At 34.5% G+C, this 21,059-nt stretch overlaps 1 protein-coding gene across 1 annotated transcript; it reads left to right on the top strand.

Moving 5' to 3' along the window:
- Nucleotides 1-3,006: 3,006 nt before the first annotated feature.
- On the top strand, nt 3,007-15,767 carry LOC125860731 (clathrin heavy chain 1-like). The gene is made up of 30 exons (XM_049540748.1): nt 3,007-3,273; nt 3,533-3,737; nt 4,886-4,974; nt 5,075-5,153; nt 5,316-5,443; nt 6,076-6,174; nt 6,259-6,367; nt 6,503-6,582; nt 6,676-6,903; nt 7,017-7,082; nt 7,472-7,588; nt 7,741-7,938; nt 8,049-8,165; nt 8,304-8,363; nt 8,608-8,694; nt 8,862-8,945; nt 9,022-9,156; nt 9,231-9,293; nt 9,372-9,476; nt 10,395-10,507; nt 10,613-10,865; nt 10,944-11,080; nt 11,168-11,446; nt 11,533-12,535; nt 12,670-13,155; nt 13,257-13,427; nt 13,560-13,745; nt 14,260-14,382; nt 14,887-14,997; nt 15,192-15,767. Exons 1-30 carry the CDS (start codon nt 3,229-3,231, stop codon nt 15,342-15,344), a joined length of 5,109 nt encoding a protein of 1,702 aa, XP_049396705.1. The 5' UTR covers nt 3,007-3,228; the 3' UTR covers nt 15,345-15,767.
- Nucleotides 15,768-21,059: the final 5,292 nt, after the last annotated feature.

Genomic DNA, 21,059 nt, shown 5'->3' with positions numbered 1-21,059 from the left:
TGGCAGATGCAGAATTTCAAATATTAACCCTTTTTTATATGTCTCTTTAATATATTAAGTTGTTAATTATTGTATTTTATAGTACATTTTGAACCTAATTTTTTAATAATATATGTTATTTGCCATGTCCCAATTTATGTGGCATTAATTGATAGATTTGTTGGAGTCGAGAGATTTATTTTGTTAATTATTGTAATTTATAGTTTCTTTTTCGTCAATTTCAAACAATATATGTTGTTAATTGATAGATTTTTTGGAGTGGACTATTTTTTTTTTTAATTATTGTAATTTATTGTTTCTTTTTCGTCAATTTCAAACAATATATGTTTATTATATAATCCATTTTATGTGGTACCAATAGAATTTAGAGAGTCAATTAAATTTTTTATATAAGTTTTAAATAATTAAGCTGTTAATTATTGTAATGTATAGTATTACTTATATTATTTTTAAATATATTTAAATATTATATGTTAGGTTTTTTATCCTAATTTATATGGCATTGATAGAATTTAAAGTGTCAAATAATTGTTAATTATTGTAATAGATAATATGGAGTATTTAAGTCATTTATAGTATAGTAATTAATATATAATATGTAGTATTTAAGTGGAAGGTGGTGGGGCCCACTTATATAGTTTGACAAATATATTGGATATTAGTAGTGATTTATAGTATAGTAATTAATAATATATAATATTTAAGTGGAAGGTGGTGGGGCCCACTTATATATTTTATAAATATATTGGACATTAGTAGTGATCTTATTGAACCATTGGTAGTCATTCCTAGACTCTTCTATAATATAGTAATATGTATATGTGTAAGGGATATTTTAGTCTTAAACAAATAATTTGTTGCTTGTGCTTATGTTTTTTTTTATTGAAAAATGGATTTTTTTGGTTTCTTCCCAACAACAGAAGAACTGCTTATGCTTTCATTAAAAAGAAGTTTTAAGAATTTTCCTAACACTTAATTTTTTCAATATAACTGTTTTGTTTCCAAAAATAAATACCTCTAATCTCCCATCAGCTATGTCAAACAAGCTCTAAGACTTGAAATTCACCTTACTCATGAAAGTAATGCATAAGAGATACTATGTCAATGTTTTTAAATAACTCTCAGCTAAAAAAGGTTCATGTGCAATATTAAGTATGAACAATAATCAAAGATCATCAATAATGTGAAATAATGAAATCTCTATAATGAATTCAAGAATCAATAATAGGAATATAGATAAAATTTCGAACATATTGAATTTTGGGATAAAAATCCTAGTTTATTTTGCTAGTTGAAATCGCAAATATAGGGAGTGAGAAAAAACTTAATCTCTTACTATGATAGTTCTACATACCTGGGTGAATAAGAGTTCTTGAAGAAAACTTGATTGAGAAACTTGAAACCCTAGGTTTGCTCTTGATTTTTGCTCAAAGTTAGGGGAGAAAGATATGAGAATATAATGAGATAATGTTACGATATAATCCCAATTAGGTACCAAAACGTTCGGGTTAAGGCTTAAAAAGAATGGAAAAATACTAAGATAACCCCACTTAAAAATCTGTCGGAACATTCCACGAGGGTAAACCACGACCCGTGGTTGGATCTACGAATCGTGGATTCCTTCCGTGGCATCCATAACAAAAATTGAGCCTTCAAAGTTCATTCCATGAGCCCAAATTATGTTCTGTGGTTTGATCTACGAACTACGATTTATATCCATAAAAATGAGATAAAATTGACTTTTTGAAGTTAATATCACGAGCTCATTCTACGGTTCGTAGATTGATCCATGGAAATCAGGCCGAAAAATCAGTCTCTAAAATTTGATTCACGAGCTCAATCTATGATATATAGTTCAATCTATGGCCAGTAGACTGGACTCGTGAAAATCAGGTCTAAAAACTCTGTTGAGAGTGTCTATAGTAAAATGGTCATAACTTTTTACTCCGAACTTGGATTGATGCAAAATTGGTGACATTTGAAAGAAGATTTATAGACCTTTAATTTGATATTAATGAGCCACCTAACTCTTTATATTATGAGAGATATGATCAGTTTAAGTTGACCCTTGTAGGAACTCATGTGAAAGCCTAGCCGGTAGGAAAGTTATGAACTCGACTTAGTGTTAGAGGTCTCTTATAACCTTAAACTACTGATACACTTTCTACACTAAAGAATGGACCTTAATACACATGTACATGTAAGACACCGTCCGATCCAAGCTTATATACTTACAACTAATTCTTCGAATACTTAGAGTAAAATTTGTGAAGGGTTACAAATAATATCAAAAACATTTATAAATTTATGTCGTTAATAATTAATAATTCATAATCAAACACTGAATAAATGTACCAGAAAGGGATAAAAAATATCATTAATGTATAAGAATTAATTAAAAAATTCCTCTTTCCACCTATCACATTAGATATGTCCCTCATCTCACCCTGTGGTATAGCCACAACCACCGTAGGGTGACATCCTTTATCAGAAAATTACGTTATATATATATATATATATATATATACGTCGAATTCTATATTTAAATGATAGATATTTAAAGTTGGACACCCTTAACAAAAGCTATGCCTTTGACGCAGTGGTAGTGTTTGTTTATCTGAATGAAGGATTTTCGCGTTTGAACCCCAAATATCACAATATTTTATTTTGAAAGTCACACACCATTATTTTTTATTCAATGCTTTACTATTTATTTCAATGCATCATGCCAAACGAACCCTTACCTTAAATCAACCAACAAACAATACAAAGTATTGTATAGTACCATACATTACAAAATGACAACAAAATATCACACCAAACAACAATTCAATTAAAGTTGCAGCACAATATCTGTTTTTTATAAAAAAAACTTTTCATGACTACTCATTTTGGGGCTAGATGTTATTGTAGGTTTTTTTTTTGTCATAATAACATCAAACGTCTTTACATTAATTTCAGTTTTTCTTTTTTCTCCACAAGATACAAACACAAGGACATACTCAAGTAGTAGTAGTTAGAACTCAACAATTGTTCCCCAATTCATTTTTCTCATAACACTCAGAATTCCATATTCGCCATCGTTGAACGTTATCACACGCACTCACAACATCAGTGCTTAACAACGCATTTTAGAAGAACCCTTTACTCTTTCGATTTCTCTTTTTATCTCTGGATCTTGTAGAGGGTTTCTTCTCTATCTGAGATCTCGTCTCGCAGATCTCCATCATGGCGGCTGCTAATGCTCCGATCACTATGAAAGAGGCCCTTACAGTATGCTCTTTCTTTCTTACACTTGGAATGAAATATTTGTGTGCTATTTTCTCATTCATACTATTCCTTTGAAATTGCTAGTCCTACTAGAGTCTTACCCTACTTAACATGCATGAAATGTAGATTAGATCTGTAATATGTGGTTAATTGCTGGATCTGATACCTAATTTATTTTATTATGTTGAATTTTCCAAATTTAATTTGGTTACGAATGTGAAATTTGGGTTGAATTTTGATATTATATGATTTGGTGTTGCAGTTGTCAAGTATAGGGGTTAACCCGCAGTTCATTACGTTCACAAATGTAACCATGGAATCAGACAAGTATATATGTGTTCGGGAGACCTCACCACAAAATAGTGTGGTCATTATTGATATGAGTATGCCAATGCAGCCTTTGCGCCGCCCTATTACTGCTGACTCTGCTCTTATGAATCCCAATTCCAGAATTTTGGCTCTAAAAGGTATAGCTTTACTAAGGAACTTTTAGATTACTCACTGAATGTTCTATCATTGACTCAAGTTTGCAATTCTGATTCCTGAAGTGCTGCTACTATCTATGTATTAACTGACTCAGTATTTTGTTGGGTTTTTAATACTTAAAAGTGGATAAGTCAATTTTGAAGGAGAGCCTTAGAGCAATGGCAATTGTCTTTGTGTGAACTATAGGTCACGGGCTTGAGCCTGGAAGCAGGCACTAATGCTTGCATTAGGGTAGGTTGTCTAAATTACATCCCTTAGGGGTGCGGCTATTCCCGGACCCTGCTAACGTGGGATATTTTGTGCCCGGACTGCCCCTTTTTACAATTACATGATTCACTATTACATATGTGAAAGAAATTTGAAGCTAGAGTAAAAAAGTCAAACAGTATAGTTTAACATGCATATATGAAGCTTTGGTCATCAAAGGTAATAAACGGAAGAGACATTAAGGGAGGTGAGTTTGGACATCGTGGTGTAATTTCTGCTAGTGGTTTCCTTCTTGGGGAAGACTCCAGCAGATATTACTTTACTTTTTATGAGAGTGAGGAAGCTTTATCTGCAGAAATGGCTTTTACTCTCAACTCCAAGTGCAAGTGTGGAATATGTTTAGGTCTCTGATTACTGCATTTGAATTGAGATATAGTCAATCTAATAGTGGTCAGTGCAGTTATTAACTTAAGTAGAACCAAGAGAACGTGAATTGAATCTTCATCCAATTATATGATTTTTATGCTCTCAAAAAATCTGTGACCCATGTTTATCTCAAAAAATCTGTGACCATGTGATAAATCAGCTGTTACTAGAAGATTCTCTCTGACATACATATCGTACCTAATTGTTCCCTAGATGTTGACTTCCAAATTAGGACCGGCCGACTATAGTTTGGACAATCACTGTTACCTTGTTTCCTCCATGGCCTAAAGGGTTTAGTGGATTTCTTTTGTTCATTGTTGATATTTTCTTCAAAGAATTTGTTAATTCAATACTGAATTATCGAATTATTGGGGATCTTGTTTCCCGTCATCCATATACATTCTATAAGTGGGGAAGAGGATCCGCTCTTCTGCTTTGGATTTAGTTGTAATACGTTTTTTGATGACGCAAAATTCTCTTCTTTCTCCTCTTGAAGCTCAAGTACCAGGAACTACTCAAGATCACTTACAAATTTTCAATATTGAGGCAAAGCAGAAAATAAAGTCATATCAGATGCCTGAGCAGGTAATAAGTAGCCATATGGATTCTTTCTTTTAATTAGTTTGTTGCATTCTTTGCAGCTTTTGATAGTGTTGATATAACTTTAAGTGTATGTTATATTTAGGTTGTTTTCTGGAAGTGGATTACCCCACAGATTTTAGGTATCGTCACACAGATGTCAGTCTATCATTGGCCAATTGAAGGTAAGACAGTTCCTCTTTTTCTGTGGTGATGTTTACCAGCTTTTGTTTCTCGTGTTTGAGTGGATAAAGGTCCTTTTTTGGTGTTTATTACTTTTTCTGGAAATTCTTTTTTAAGTGATGGTTGGTTGTCTGTCCTTAAGATGATTTTTTGTCTGTATTCAGGTGATACTGAGCCTATAAAGATGTTTGATAGAACAGCCAATCTAGCCAATAATCAAATAATCAATTATCGTTGTGATCCTTCAGAGAAATGGTTGGTTTTGATTGGTATTGCCCCAGGTTCGCCGGAGGTGTGTAATGCTGTTAATCTACGCTGTTATTGATATTTTTGATGTTTTATTGTGATAGGAGATTTTGTTTTTATCATTAAATCCCTTCCCTAAGTAAACTTAGCGAGGGAAAGCCAGGAAAGGTCATATGAGGTTTTGACGTTGTGTTACATTTTCTCAAACATTTTGTTATGCAATCTTTTTCTGTTCCTCTATCTACCCTCATTTGTTTGTGTTTTTAACATGCTGATTGTTGGTGGTTCTCAATCGTTGTATTGTGGTATTGTACGAAAAGGAGTATTGCATGTAGTGACTTGGTCATAGTCCTGTGTGCTGTGCTTTTATTGCCTGAATATTGGATACTTTCAGCTGCAGCAACCTGGGCCAAAAATGGTCATTTGTTGTATGCACTAGATGATGTTGATGAAGGGCTGAAACTTTAGGTTATTAACAAGGTAAGTTCTACATCAGGGGAGAGAGGGGGAAGAGGAATGGAGGGGAAATCTAAAGCTCAAATGACTGGCTTTTTAAACATTTCAGTGAAATGTGTTCTAGGTGGATACATTACTGTTTTTTGATGATGTCACCCAAATTTCAACGTATAAAGAAATTCTTTTGTCATTTGATTTTACCATTTCTCTTCTTGTCATTAGAGGCCCCAACTGGTCAAAGGAAATATGCAATTATATTCAGTGGATCAGCAACGAAGTCAATCTCTAGAGGCACACGCTGCATCATTTGCATCATTCAGAGTGAGAAAAGCTCCTCTACATAATTTTTTTTTGCTAGCTTTGCTTCGATGTTTTCCTGTTGTAACTGTTGTATGCTTTAATCAGGTACCTGGAAGTGATAGAGATTCCATACTCATTTCTTTTGCCACGAAATCCTTGAATGCTGGACAGGTTATATCAAAATTGCATGTCATTGAGCTGGGAGCTCAGCCAGGTTAATACGCTATGTCCTATTTTCCTTTCACCTTTTTTATTTTTTGTTAAATCATTGAAGGTTTTTTTACTAACATTGTGGTGAGAATTGCCTGATATAACTATGTCCTATTCCTAACATGGTACATTTTTGCAGGGAAACCTTCGTTTACGAAAAAACAGGCGGACCTTTTCTTCCCTCCAGATTTTGCTGATGATTTCCCAGTTTCCATGCAGGTATCAGTTGCCTTTCCTGGTCTGTCACTTTGTCTTGTGTTGTGTATTGTGAATTCTGTTTCTTCTGACACAACTATTCTGTTTCTTTTGCAGATATCTCATAAGTATAGTTTAGTTTATGTAATCACAAAGCTTGGGCTTCTTTTCGTCTACGACCTGGAAACAGCTACTGCGGTATACAGAAATAGGATTAGCCCAGACCCTATTTTCCTAACAGCTGAAGCTTCGTCAATTGGTGGTTTCTATGCCATCAACAGGCGAGGTCAAGTGTTGCTAGCCACAGTAAATGAAACAACTATCATACCTTTTGTCAGTGGACAAGTAAGTCTATTTTCGTTGCATCCTGCAACCATGCATTTTGATAATTTTTGTTTCCTGAAGTGTAAATATTGGATGAACCCTTGTAAGGTGTCAACTTCTTACACATGTTGCAGTTGAACAATCTGGAGCTAGCTGTCAATCTTGCCAAAAGAGGAAATCTTCCCGGTGCCGAGACTTTGGTAAGTTGATGTATTATTTTCAGTATGTCATTGTTTTGAAATGATTTCGCAGGGGAGAGAATTCTGCCCTTTTCTTTAGTGTACAATATCTCTTTCCTGCGGAACCTTCTAACTCTTGTAACTAGTTCACTGCTTGGTTTTTGCTCTTGAAATTCTTCCTTATTGAGAAGTACTGAAATAGATTGTTATTGAGATCATCTGCTAGAGCTAGATTCTACATGGCTAGTCCCTCTTACTTTATTTGTCAAAAGAAAAACCCCTCTTTACTTTATCGTTGATGTTCAGCAGTGATCTTATCAGAAGTTGTTGACTCTTATGGAATCGACATCTGGAAATTTTGTTGCTCTCTACTCCTTACAATGGTCTTACATCTATTAATTTTGTCACAGGTTGTCCAGCGCTTCCAAGAATTGTTTGCCCAAACCAAGTACAAAGAGGCTGCTGAGCTTGCTGCGGAATCACCTCAGGGCATTCTCCGTACGTCTGATACTGTTGCCAAATTTCAGGTATTGATTTTGTTACCAAGACAAATTTTCCCTCACAATATTTATTGCTCACCAAGGCTGAGTTTCAAGAATAAGCTGATTTTAGTTCTCTGTCTTATTTTACAAAAGGGTTATGCACACTGTATTTATGTGTCTCTTTGTCTTATTTGCAGAGCGTTCCTGTTCAAGCAGGGCAAACACCTCCTCTTTTGCAGTACTTTGGGACACTTTTGACAAAGGGGAAGCTCAATGCTTTTGAGTCATTGGAATTGTCACGCCTTGTTGTCAACCAAAATAAGAAGAACCTTTTGGAGAACTGGTTAGCTGAGGATAAGCTGGAGTGCAGTGAGGAACTTGGCGATCTTGTGAAGGTTAAATTTAGTTCAACGATACTAGTTTTTCTTCTGTTCACCACTTCAATTGATTTCTCTCTTTCACATAGCCTAAGGTGCTGACAGCAGCTGTAAACCTTTTGTTGTAGACTGTTGATAATGATCTCGCCTTGAAGATATACATCAAAGCAAGAGCAACTCCAAAAGTTGTTGCTGCTTTCGCTGAGCGCAGGGAGTTTGACAAGATTCTGATATATTCCAAGCAGGTTAGCGAATCATTTTTGCTGGTCATCATGTAAATTTCTTTTTGGCCTGAGCTGTCATGTATGTTTTACTCAGTTCCAGCGTTTCTATGGTGACTCTATTTCAGGTTGGTAATTATAAATGTTTTTTTGTTGATATAGGTTGGCTATACGCCTGACTATCTGTTCCTCCTGCAAACAATTCTTCGATCTGATCCTCAGGTATGTGGGAATTGGGAAATGGTTTTAGCAAAAGTTATAAGTATTGAATCTTCAACAGTTTTGGCTTTCACATGCCGTATGTTTTGGAGAGAACAATTGCTTTGATTATTTTCGTCTGACATCTCTTTGAAATGTTGCTCTTATGTTGGTAATATTACTTTTTTCTTGAAGCAAAAATCAATACAACTTCTCCTATGGTGCTTAGTTACTTGATTGATGTGAACTATTGTGTCTGTATATGCAGGGAGCTGTTAACTTTGCACTCATGATGTCCCAAATGGAGGGCGGTTGTCCAGTTGATTATAATACAATCACTGACCTTTTTCTACAGGTTAGTTGGCTTCGTCAAAATGCTTGTTTACTATTACACTGACACAGTTCACTCCAATATTTTCCCTGTTAAGGGTTTTAAACTAGGCGCTTTAGAAGGCTTATTTACCATTTCTACTGGGTGCAACACATAGCTGATGAAATTCTCTCTTTTCTTTTTTTCATCAGAGGAACATGATCCGCGAGGCAACAGCATTTTTGTTGGATGTTCTGAAACCTAACCTTCCAGAACATGGTTTCTTGCAGACTAAGGTTTCTTTTCTCCTGTAGAAAGCCATTTTTCTGTCTATGCATTTTGTTTTTAGATTGTAATGCCTCCATTATACAGGTATTGGAAATCAATCTTGTGACTTTCCCCAATGTAGCAGATGCTATATTAGCAAATGGAATGTTCAGTCACTATGATCGACCTCGAATTGCTCAACTTTGTGAAAAGGCTGGTCTATATGTGCGGGCTCTGCAGGTTGAATGGTTTTCATCATTTGAATTTATTTTCATCTGATTGCAAATTAGTTAAATGGTGTATTATTTCTGCAGCACTATACTGAACTCCCTGATATCAAGCGTGTCATTGTGAACACACATGCAATTGAGCCTCAGGTTATTATGCTCTATGGATTGCATTGATTTTTTTTTCCGAGTGAGCGGACTTGTATTTAACTATATTGTTTGTCTCAGGCTCTGGTTGAGTTCTTTGGGACTGTTTCACGTGAATGGGCTCTCGAGTGCATGAAGGACCTGCTAGTGATCAATATCAAAGGCAACCTTCAAATAATTGTGCAGGTACTCATTTTGGTTTTTATATTTTTACACAGAAGGATGTGTGCTGGAATTGATAGCCTGTTTAGCCGAGCTTCTGATAAGATCTGAGGTGTTTGGCCAAACAGGTAAAAAGAGCTTTTGAGAAGCAGTTATTTTGTTTTTGGGAAGAAGCTACAAAATTCTAGTTAGTTGCACGGACTCTTCACCTTTGATGCCGCACCTGTGTCGGATTCTCCAAAAATACACGACTTTTGGCAAATCTGACACACACCCGTTGACATTTTTGAAGAGTCCGAGCAACATAGATTTAATTGTCCTTCCAAGAAATAGAAGCGGAGGCAGAAAGTAGTTTTTTCTTACCAATTTTTTTTATTAAATTCCCTTGTTAATTAACTCATCCCTCTCAAATATAAATACAATCCGCTTCTCCTTTCCCTTTTTTGATTTTACTAAATTTTTATTGATAAATTTTTTTAATATATATTTTTATTCTATGTTTTATATTTTAATTAAATAAAGGAGCTTGACTAAAAGTCTTACATGATAAATATTTTAAATTATTTCTTTATGTAAATAATACTAACAGTAAATGAACCTTGATTAAAAAAAAATGAACCTTGATAATATCCTTATCGTTATTTGATACCCAGAAGTACTTTTTGGAATGATTGGCCAAACCCAATCTTCTTATTAAATTCCAAAAAGCCTCTCAAATGAATTGGCCAAACACACAAACTGCTACACTTGTAGAAGTACTTCTATGAAAAGCTATTTTGATAAAAGTGCTGCTCAAAATAAGTTGTATTTTAGAAGCATGGCCAAATAAAAAAATAAATTAAAGATTTTTGAATCATGTGATCACATCATCTTTTTTCGTAATGTTCAATTATTGTGGGACATACCAATTACAACATATCTGATTATGTTGTGATATTGCAGGTAGCGAAAGAGTATTGTGAGCAGTTGGGTGTTGATGCCTGCATAAAGCTTTTTGAGCAATTCAAGTCTTATGATGGGTTGTACTTCTTCTTGGGATCATATTTGAGTTCCAGGTATGTACACATGGAGATGATATCTTGATATTTGGCTTGCTTAATCGACCACTCTTTCAAAAATTTTGGCTGGCTTGGTGAATTGTCATTTTTTATTTCCTGCAGTGAGGATCCCGAAATTCACTTCAAGTATGTTGAGGCTGCTGCCAAGACTGGACAAATCAAGGAAGTTGAGCGTGTGACAAGAGAATCAAACTTTTATGACCCTGAAAAGACGAAGAACTTCTTGATGGAAGCCAAACTTCCTGATGCTCGGCCTTTAATTAATGTTTGTGACCGTTTTGGTTTTGTTCCTGATCTCACACACTACCTCTATACCAATAACATGCTACGGTATATTGAAGGTTATGTCCAAAAGGTTGGTACAGTTTCAGTGTACTTTTGTTTTATTTCTTGTAATTTTATGACTTATGAACTTTTATCTGCCATTGTATAGGTCAACCCAGCAAATGCTCCTTTAGTTGTGGGACAGCTATTGGATGATGAGTGTCCTGAGGATTTTATTAAAGGCTTGATCCTTTCTGTTCGTTCTCTGCTACCTGTTGAGCCCCTTGTGGATGAATGTGAAAAGAGGTCTTTTTATATAAATATATCTGGTACAATTGTTTATAGTTGGTCCTTAGAAACTTTCATGTTAAGCTTTAACTTCTTTGTTGTCAGGAACCGCCTCCGACTGCTTACTCAGTTCTTGGAGCATCTTGTGAGTGAAGGAAGCCAAGATGTGCATGTACACAATGCTCTGGGTAAGATCATCATAGATAGCAACAATAACCCAGAGCACTTCCTGACAACCAACCCATACTATGATTCACGTGTTGTGGGTAAATATTGTGAGAAGCGCGATCCTACCCTTGCTGTTGTTGCATATAGGAGAGGGCAATGTGATGATGAACTTATTAATGTAACCAACAAGAACTCTTTGTTCAAACTACAAGCCAGGTTTGTTATTCATTTAGTAGTTTCTCTATAACTGCTGATTTGTCAGATGTCTAGAGGTGAACAACCAAATTTCCTAATGTCTCTAGGTATGTCGTTGAGAGGATGGATGGTGACCTCTGGGAGAAAGTTCTTAACCCTGAAAATGAGTTCAGAAGGCAGCTTATCGATCAAGTTGTCTCCACTGCTCTGCCTGAGAGCAAAAGCCCAGAACAAGTTTCTGCTACTGTTAAAGCTTTCATGACTGCTGATCTTCCGCATGAACTGATTGAACTTCTTGAAAAGATTGTCCTCCAGAATTCTGCCTTCAGTGGGAACTTTAATCTGCAAAACTTGCTTATCTTGACAGCCATTAAGGCCGATTCATCTAGAGTTATGGATTATATCAACAGGCTTGATAATTTTGATGGACCTGCCGTAGGGGAGGTAGCTGTAGAAGCCCAACTTTATGAAGAAGCTTTTGCAATCTTCAAGAAGTTCAATTTAAATGTCCAGGCTGTCAATGTTCTGCTAGATAATATTCGTGATATAAACCGTGCTGTCGAGTTTGCCTTCCGAGTTGAAGAAGATGCTGTTTGGAGCCAAGTGGCTAAAGCTCAACTGAGAGAAGGATTAGTCAGTGATGCTATTGAGTCATTTATCCGTGCAGATGATACCACCCAATTTTTGGATGTCATTCGTGCTGCAGAGGATGCCGATGTTTACCATGACTTGGTGAAGTATCTGCTGATGGTAAGGCAAAAGACAAAGGAGCCCAAGGTTGACAGTGAACTAATCTATGCATATGCTAAAATAGATCGATTGAGTGACATTGAAGAGTTTATTCTCATGCCAAATGTTGCCAATCTACCGAATGTTGGTGACCGGTTGTATGATGAAGCCCTGTATGAGGCCGCAAAGATCATATTTGCTTTTACTTCTAACTGGGCCAAATTGGCTATCACACTTGTGAAGCTAAATCAATTTCAAGGTGCTGTTGATGCAGCACGCAAAGCAAATAGTTCAAAAACATGGAAAGAAGTCTGCTTTGCTTGTGTCGATGCTGAAGAGTTCCGCTTAGCTCAAATTTGTGGGCTTAACATTATAGTACAGGTAGCTTAGCATTGCTTTTCATAAGTTACTACCGGGGAATCCTTGTTTATATTTCTGTGTCAACATGCTTATCTAAATTGCATTGAAAATATCTGGAATACTGATGTTTGGTTGTATCTATTTTACTTTGTCAGGTGGATGATCTGGAGGAAGTGAGTGAATATTACCAAAACAGAGGATGTTTCAATGAATTGATCTCCCTTATGGAGAGTGGGCTGGGTTTGGAGCGAGCCCATATGGGTATCTTCACAGAACTTGGTGTCCTTTATGCCAGATACCGTTATGAGAAGCTCATGGAACACATAAAATTATTTTCCACCCGTCTCAACATTCCCAAGCTTATTCGTGCCTGTGATGAGCAGCAACACTGGAAAGAACTAACTTATTTGTATATTCAATATGATGAATTTGATAATGCTGCCACTACCGTCATGAATCATTCTCCAGATGCTTGGGATCATATGCAGTTCAAAGACATTGCTGTCAAAGTTGCTAATGTGGAGCTTTATTACAAGGCCGTCCACTTCTATTTGCAAGAACATCCTGATCTCATCAATGATCTTCTAAATGTTCTTGCACTTAGAGTGGACCACACCCGTGTAGTCGACATAATGAGAAAGGTCTCACTTTTCATAGAAGCCCTACTTACAAGGATTGTTTGGATTAGATTATTTGATGTTAAATCCCTCCTTTTCTCCTTTTTTTCTTCTTTTTATAACAGGCTGGTCATCTTCGCCTAGTGAAGCCTTACATGATTGCTGTTCAAAGTAACAATGTTTCTTCTGTAAATGAGGCCCTTAATGAGATATATGTTGAAGAAGAAGATTATGATAGATTACGTGAATCAGTAGATTTGCATGATAACTTCGACCAGATTGGTCTTGCGCAGAAGGTAAAGGATAGTTCACCAAATTGTGTTCCCTTGTATCTATCAGATAATCTTTTGATCAAGTAATAATTTTCATGTAAGTGTATCCATCAGATATCTGATAACAATTCTACTTTTTTTTGTGTGGGTGAACAGATAGAGAAGCACGAGCTTCTTGAGATGAGGCGTGTTGCTGCTTATATCTATAAAAGGGCTGGTCGGTGGAAACAATCCATTGCTCTGTCGAAGAAAGATAATCTTTACAAAGATGCAATGGAGACTGCCTCACAATCTGGGGATCGTGAACTTGCTGAAGAGTTGCTTGTTTACTTCATTGAACAGGTATCAGTGGTATTTCAAAAATCCCCCCCTCGCCCTCCTCTTGACAAACAAACTAACCTAAAGAGAAGGGTAAGTGAGAAAAGTACTACAGAAAATGTACCAAATTAATAGTATTGCTGGCGAAGAAGATGTTGGCATATTGGGTTGGGTTGGGGTGTTTAGTCATTAACGAGCTCTTCAAAATGAAAAGATATTAGAACATGAATAAACCAGATCATGGTATGGATATGGTAGTAGATATAAATGGGGAATGTGGGAGTGCCAGACACAATGCATTTACTGCTTGGGAAAGACTCAGGAGAAGTGGGTCATATTTTACTTGGAAGTTGATATTTCTGGTCTGGAAAACGTCTATATATAACTTGGAGTGCATTTATATTGCATTGGTTTATTCTTGTCTAGCTTGTAATTGATATCTGAAACTGTTAGTTGTAGTTATTTTTTAAAATTTGAATATTATATGAAATTGATTGATGGATTCAAAGCTTTGAATTCTTGCTATGTGCTCTTGCAGGGAAAGAAAGAATGCTTTGCGTCATGCCTGTTTGTTTGTTATGATTTGATTCGCCCGGATGTTGCCCTTGAGCTAGCATGGATGAATAATATGATCGACTTTGCATTCCCATACCTATTACAGGTACATTGACTCTCCGTCATAGCCCTGTGTCTATATTTGCTTGCTTATCTTCTTTCAAGGAGAAAAATCTTTTGCATTTGTTTCCTTGGGGATATTTAGCCCTTTTAAGTTTTAATAGGCCTTGTCTGATGGATGTGCATGCTAGTGCAGCCTTGCCATGGCTGCGAGGATGTCTGATTCGCTCTGGAAAAACCTGTTTGTACTTATCAGAAAAATAAAAAAGGGTTTTGTGTTCCCCTTGGGTGTGTTTCGCATGATATTCTTGTTGAATCTCTTCTGGAGCCTATTTTTCATTATTTCCCGTTTATAGTTCACTATGATTGTGGGTAATATAAAAAATATAATGATGCATTGCATGTCACATATCATTGTTGCCTTTTAGCTTCTTTCATTTGCAGTAATCGTTTTGCTGTCTGCTTAAGTTTTCTGATTTTCTGTTGCTTATTGATATCTAGTGTAATCTGCAACTTATTTCTGATTCCTCTCTCTCTCTCTCTCTTGTAGTTTATTCGTGAATATACCGGCAAGGTTGATGAGCTGATAAAAGATAAAATAGAGGCTCAAAGTGAAGCAAAAGCCAAAGAGAATGAAGAGAAGGACGTTATGAAGCAGCAGGTATTCTGTAATATTGCAAGTAATTTCGTAGTTTACTGCCAATAGCTTGAAACATAACCAACATTGCAAAAGTTTTTGGTAAGGTTTTGATAAGTACGAATCAAATGCATGCATTTATGTGGTAAATTGGCCATTCCTGTAATGTTTAATTGTGTAAATAAGCCATTTCTAAACCTGTTCACTTTTGGTTGTAGAATATGTATGCACAGTTGCTGCCTCTGGCTTTACCGGCTCCACCAATGCCGGGTATGGGAGGAGGTTTTGGTCCATCCCAGCCACCTCCAATGGGCGGAATGGGAATGCCTCCGATGCCTCCATTTGGTATGCCACCCATGGGTCCCTACTAATTCAATGTTACTTCAGATACCGGTGTAATCAACATACACAACAAGAGAAGCACACAAATGGGTCCTCTTTTTTGTTAAGAGTTAGGGCTGTTTCCCTTGATTCTTTCAGGTTGCAGTTGATTGCTGACGAACACAAACGGAGGCTAGATAAAATAACCATTCTGTTGTGTGTCGTAGGGTGCTGATATCTCCTTTGTAATATTCTTTTAGAAGAGGCAATTTTTTGCAGCTAGGCAGCCAGATGGAGAAATATTACATTACAATTATCTAGAACCATGTAGAGATGCATTATATAGTATTTTGTGCTACTTTCTAGGTCGTCAAGGATTAATTTCCAAAGTTCTGTAAGTATTTCTAGGATCGTCATCTTGTGGATAAAATCTAATTTTAATGCTTTATTTTGGGGATCTTTTTATCTATCCACAACTGCATGTATGTCCGTTGATGAGCCCTTGTTATTTTGTTTTTCTTCTATTTTTTCATTTTTTCAGAAACAGTCTTGCTGAGTAATTTTCCATTTTTTCTCATACTTTTCAATTTCATGTAATGTGTAGTTTCTACAAGAATACCAAAATAATGCAAATTGCATGTCTGATGCTATTTAAGAACGTCACAATACAGAGTACGTAACACGTTAATTGTATTGGAAATATGCAATTTGTTATCACAATTGAAGAGTATGTTTGAGAAGAGAAATATCAGAATATTCTTGACAACAGATTTCTGGTATTCACATAAAAACAAAACACTATTGGAATTTTTGAGCCAAAAGCACACATTTTGATCATGCCAACACATTCATTCTTATGGAAATCACACGATTAATATTATGGAAATAACCATTTTAAAAGAATCTAATGATATTCAATGATAATTGATTCCGAATGATATATACTAGTTGATGGAAGTCTCGATTCGAGTTGGGACAAAATATATGGAAAGTCCCAGTTTGAATCCGTACATGGTATATAGAACTTGTGAGTTTTTCACGAGTCCCACCTAGCTCACAACGAAATCTGTGGATAAGGTGTATATCGGTAGGATTATATTTCATTGCATCACATTTCATATTATTATTTTGTTTTGCTTTGCTCCTTACTGATTATCTTTTGTCGAACTATTTGAGTTTCTTCCGAATGTAAGGTTCTTAACATTCTTTATACAGTATAGTTTTACTCTTGTTCGATCAACCTATGATGCCTACTAGTATCCTATTTGTACTCATATTATTCTGCTGCATCTTTTATACTAGATGGGCATGGCCCGTGTCACACAGGCCCAACACTTCATATTCCTATTTTCAAGTAGTTGATGCTTTACATTGTCATTTGGTGATGAATGATAAGCTTATATGCTAGTATCATTGACACAAGCAGAAGACATATATACAAAAATGATAAAGCTATGATAGATATGTTTTCAAATATGTATATTGGCAGAATCAGATGTACAAACCAAAGTAATCTGTGTTGCTTCTACTTACCACTAGATCTTATCACATAGATTGTATATTGTCTTTACAAAGTTTTTGGCTCAATCAATTTTTATTTCTTAAAACGATTGGCGACTAACTTTCCTAATTTTCTTCCTGCTCGTACATTTATTTCCTATATCAAAAAGCACACTTCTACTACCTGCCATCTTAGAACAATTATGTGACGTGGTTTGCATATTTTTCCTCTGCTAAAAATTAATTAACGTCAAAAATTTAAATATGAAGAAATTTGATAGTCAACAAAATTATCTATTGCTTTGACAAACCTTGGTACAATAAATCTTAAAATAAATATGACTTTTACATACTTCACAATGATAATAGATATATGTGACTAAAATTTTGATATATACGCCTAATACAAATAGTAAATGTTATAATTACTTCATAGTATGTGTAGGAGTGCATCTCACCTACTTTTCACGAAGTCACCATTTTGAGAAGAATAAAACTAAAAGTTCATTATATTTTTAAAAAAAGATCATACAATTGCATCTCAATATTTTAAGCTAAAACTAAAATTCATTTATCTGTATTTACGTCATCAAATATTTTCAACGTCTTCATTTGAATGACTTAGGGACTGTTTGGATTGGCTAAAAAAAGTACTTAGCTTTTAAATAAATAATAAAAAGTCAAACTGAAATGACTTTTAAGTCAAAAAATAAAAAGTAAGGCGAGACCTACTTTTGATTTTTGACTTATTTTAAGTTATTTTAAACTTATTTTAAGTCATTTTTGTCGTTGTCATACACTTCCTAACTTATTTTAAGTCATTTTTGACTTATTTTAAGTTATTTTTTTATATTTGCAAAACACTTTCAGAAGTTAAAAGCTGACTTAAATGTAGGTTTGACCAACTTTTAAGTCAATTCAAACACCCTCTTAAACACTAACGCCTACTCAATAAATAGCATATGAATTATATAATTGATGATGTATTCCTCGTAAGGCTTGTTTACATATTTTTTAAGACGTACGTAGGTGCATAAATCATGTGCAAGATTAGTTATCCAAAAGTAAGATCATCTTTACATTTAAAACAGAAAACTGTTTAATTGTTTTGGACATTTCATCAAACACTTTAGTAGTGTAAGAAGTTCTTCCTTCAGATTCCATGACAACACCAAAAGCACATAGATTCCATCAATAAAACATGAAGAGTAAAATCAAAGATGAATAATTCTTATTCCTAAACACTAAACCAAAATGAAAAAAATAGAAAGCTAAAGATAACTTCATGAGAGGTTATTCCGTGATGATTGAATTGTGTAAAATGATGGTCACCAAGAAGAAACCAAGGTTAATTCAGAAATTTTCTTTCCTCAATTTTCAACTATGTCAAACGAATATATTTTAAAATTCCAAGGAATAGAGGATTTGAGAATGAAAAAGAAAGAAGAACACTTTAAAGTACACATGTTCAAAGGAGAAGGACCAATAAATCAATACAAACCATCGATATAGGGAAAAAAAGGGTAAAATTGAGATTTTTCAATCTAGTACAACTAACAAAGCTTCTTGTACAACTCTAGAGTGCAGTGTTGGTACATCCACTCTCTCATTTCTAAATAAGAGTAGAGTAAAATAATGTAGATCTTGGTCCTACTTGTCCACGTTGATTCCGTCATTTTAGGTTTAGATTGTTTGATTCAAAGTTGTTGTGAGCTCCTGCGTGCGTTCGGAGTCCGAATCCAACTTCATCTATGTCTCATTTTTGCCATTTCTATTTCATAGACAACTTGATATATTAGACGTCATACCCTGTATTAGTAAATTCTTGTATTAGTGGCACTGAATCTTATGATGATTTTATTATCATACCTTGTATCTTCATTTATGGATATACATGGGTTTTAAGATTATGTATCTTATTATTTATTTATAATGTTTCTGTATTGAAAAAAAGTTGTCTTATCTAACGAGGGATTATGATAGGTAACATCATGAGTCATGCCCTTGATTTTTCGTAACAATATTTCATATTGCTGGAGACTTTTCTACCGGAGGAGATCCCAACTGTATTTTTGGTAATACACTTTTTTCACATATTTATATTGTCGATTTTGTATATCTATCTTTACAACAAATTACTACAACTTCAAATATTCTAAAACCATAGAAAAAATTGGATGACTCCAAATTTCATCTATATCACATAAATTGAGAAAGAAAAAATAATACTATATCTATTTGAGAAAATGTTCAAAATGATCCTTAACCTATTGGGTTTGGTTTATATTGATACTTGATGTATCCACTTTATTGATATAGTCTTTTGGAACATGTAAAAAAGTACATATCGAGACATATTAAGTTTGTACCAACACAAATTTTTATATCTGATACTACTTATAGAAGTGACCTAATCTCGTGAAACTGTTATAATATATATTATGATGGTATTTACTCAGCATAATCACTTATATTTATCCTAATTTTTTTAGGGGCTCTATCTAAACCTTATTCAGTTTTAACCTAGCTACATTTTTTCTATACCATTTAAACACAAATTTTAAAATCACATATAAGTATTTAATGCGTTTACATTAAAAGGGTAAAAAATATTTGATTAAATTACACCACACAATTTATTTTTTCCAAGTTATCCCGATAAATCCATCTTCAATATAGATTCACTCTAATTATTTTCTTCAAAAAACCCAGCTGCCTTAAACCTTTTACAAATGAAATGTTAGCAACATTAACTTGAAGTTAAGTGTTTTCTTAAAGTTTCGTTCAATTTAGTTTAATTTTTAAATTTGATTCGATCCAAATTTTAGTATATATGCTCATCCATACAAAGATAATCTAGTCAATTGATATGAAGAGATTGTACTTAAATTCGATTCGGTCCTCATGCATAACGTGAAGATATTGTGCATGGAAGAATTATATAAAAAAAATAACTAATTACTACTTTTATTAATCATCATATTTTTGTAAAATTATATATATTTGAAAGTTTGCAAAAACATTTATTTACAAAAGTAACATAAATATGTGCAATTTATTGATGCAGTAGTTTAGAATATTATGATACCTTATTTTTGAATCATAATTAAGTCATTTGATTAGATTATAATAGAAATTGAACAAGTTTTTATTAAAGTTTTGTTGTGAAATGAGAGCAAAATATTATAATACTAAAGAAGGAGGTAAGACAAATAGAAATATTAAGTAGAAGTATTCTTTGAACTCTTCAATGTGTATTTTATAAGGGTGAAACGACTACCCTTTTATAGGATTTAGAAAACACCCTTTTACATCCTTTAACCAAATATGTTAGCATAACTTTAAGTCTTACATTAAATAGGTTCATTACGTTATGTTGTTGATGAAAAGAAACATCCATAATTCAATGGTTTTATAACACTCCCCCTTGGATGTTTATAGATAATGTGCCTAGTTAAAACCTTACTAGGGAAAACCCAGTGGGAAAAAACCTAGTGAAGGAAAAAGAGTACACACAATTTTGTAATATGCCTTGAGTGTTGCCTCATTAAAAACCTTACCAGGATAACCCAATGGGACAAAACCTTGACTAAGGAAAAAAGAGTACAACACGTATTTTACTCCCCTGATGAAAACTTTATTTGACATCTCGAAGACGATGCATTCTAATCTTATATCTTAACTTCTCAAATGTTGACGTTGGCAATGCCTTAGTGAATAAATCTGCAAGATTATCACTCGAACGAATCTGTTGAACATTTATCTCACCATTTTGTTGAAGATCATGTGTGAAAAAGAACTTAGGTGAAATATGCTTTGTTCGGTCTCCCTTGATATATCCTCCTTTTAATTGAGCTATGCAAGTAGCATTATCTTCATATAATATTGTTGGAGTCTTTGTTTGCACAGAAAGATCGCATATTGCAAAATGTGTTGAGTCATTGAGCTCAACTATACACACTCTCGACTAACTTCATGAATGGCTATTATCTCTGCATGATTTGAAGAAGTAGCAACTATTGTTTGCTTCATCGAATGCCATGATATAACTGTACCTCCATATGTGAATAAATAGCCTGTCTAAGATCTAGCTTAATGTGGGTCAGACAAATATCCCGCATTTGCATAACCGATCAATTCTGACTTGGATGCATTATAATACAACAACCCCATATCAATTGTTCCTTGAAGATATATGAATATATGCTTAACACCTTTCCAATGTCTTCTTGTTAGACATGAGCTGAATCTCGCCAATAAACTTA

Source organism: Solanum stenotomum, chromosome 3 (genome assembly GCF_019186545.1).
Source record: "Solanum stenotomum isolate F172 chromosome 3, ASM1918654v1, whole genome shotgun sequence".
Lineage (NCBI taxonomy): Eukaryota > Viridiplantae > Streptophyta > Magnoliopsida > Solanales > Solanaceae > Solanum > Solanum stenotomum.
The sequence above is the reverse complement of the archived record's forward strand: the minus strand, read 5'-3'. Positions and strand labels throughout refer to the sequence as shown.

Excerpts from the sequence above, each read along its gene's own strand:
- LOC125860731 (XM_049540748.1), top strand. The coding sequence starts at position 3,229 with ATGGCGGCTGCTAATGCTCCGATCACTATGAAAGAGGCCCTTACA. Across the intron at positions 3,738-4,885 it reads CAGAATTTTGGCTCTAAAAG|CTCAAGTACCAGGAACTACT; the intron begins GTATAGCTTTAC and ends CTCCTCTTGAAG. Across the intron at positions 10,508-10,612 it reads GGATCATATTTGAGTTCCAG|TGAGGATCCCGAAATTCACT; the intron begins GTATGTACACAT and ends TATTTCCTGCAG.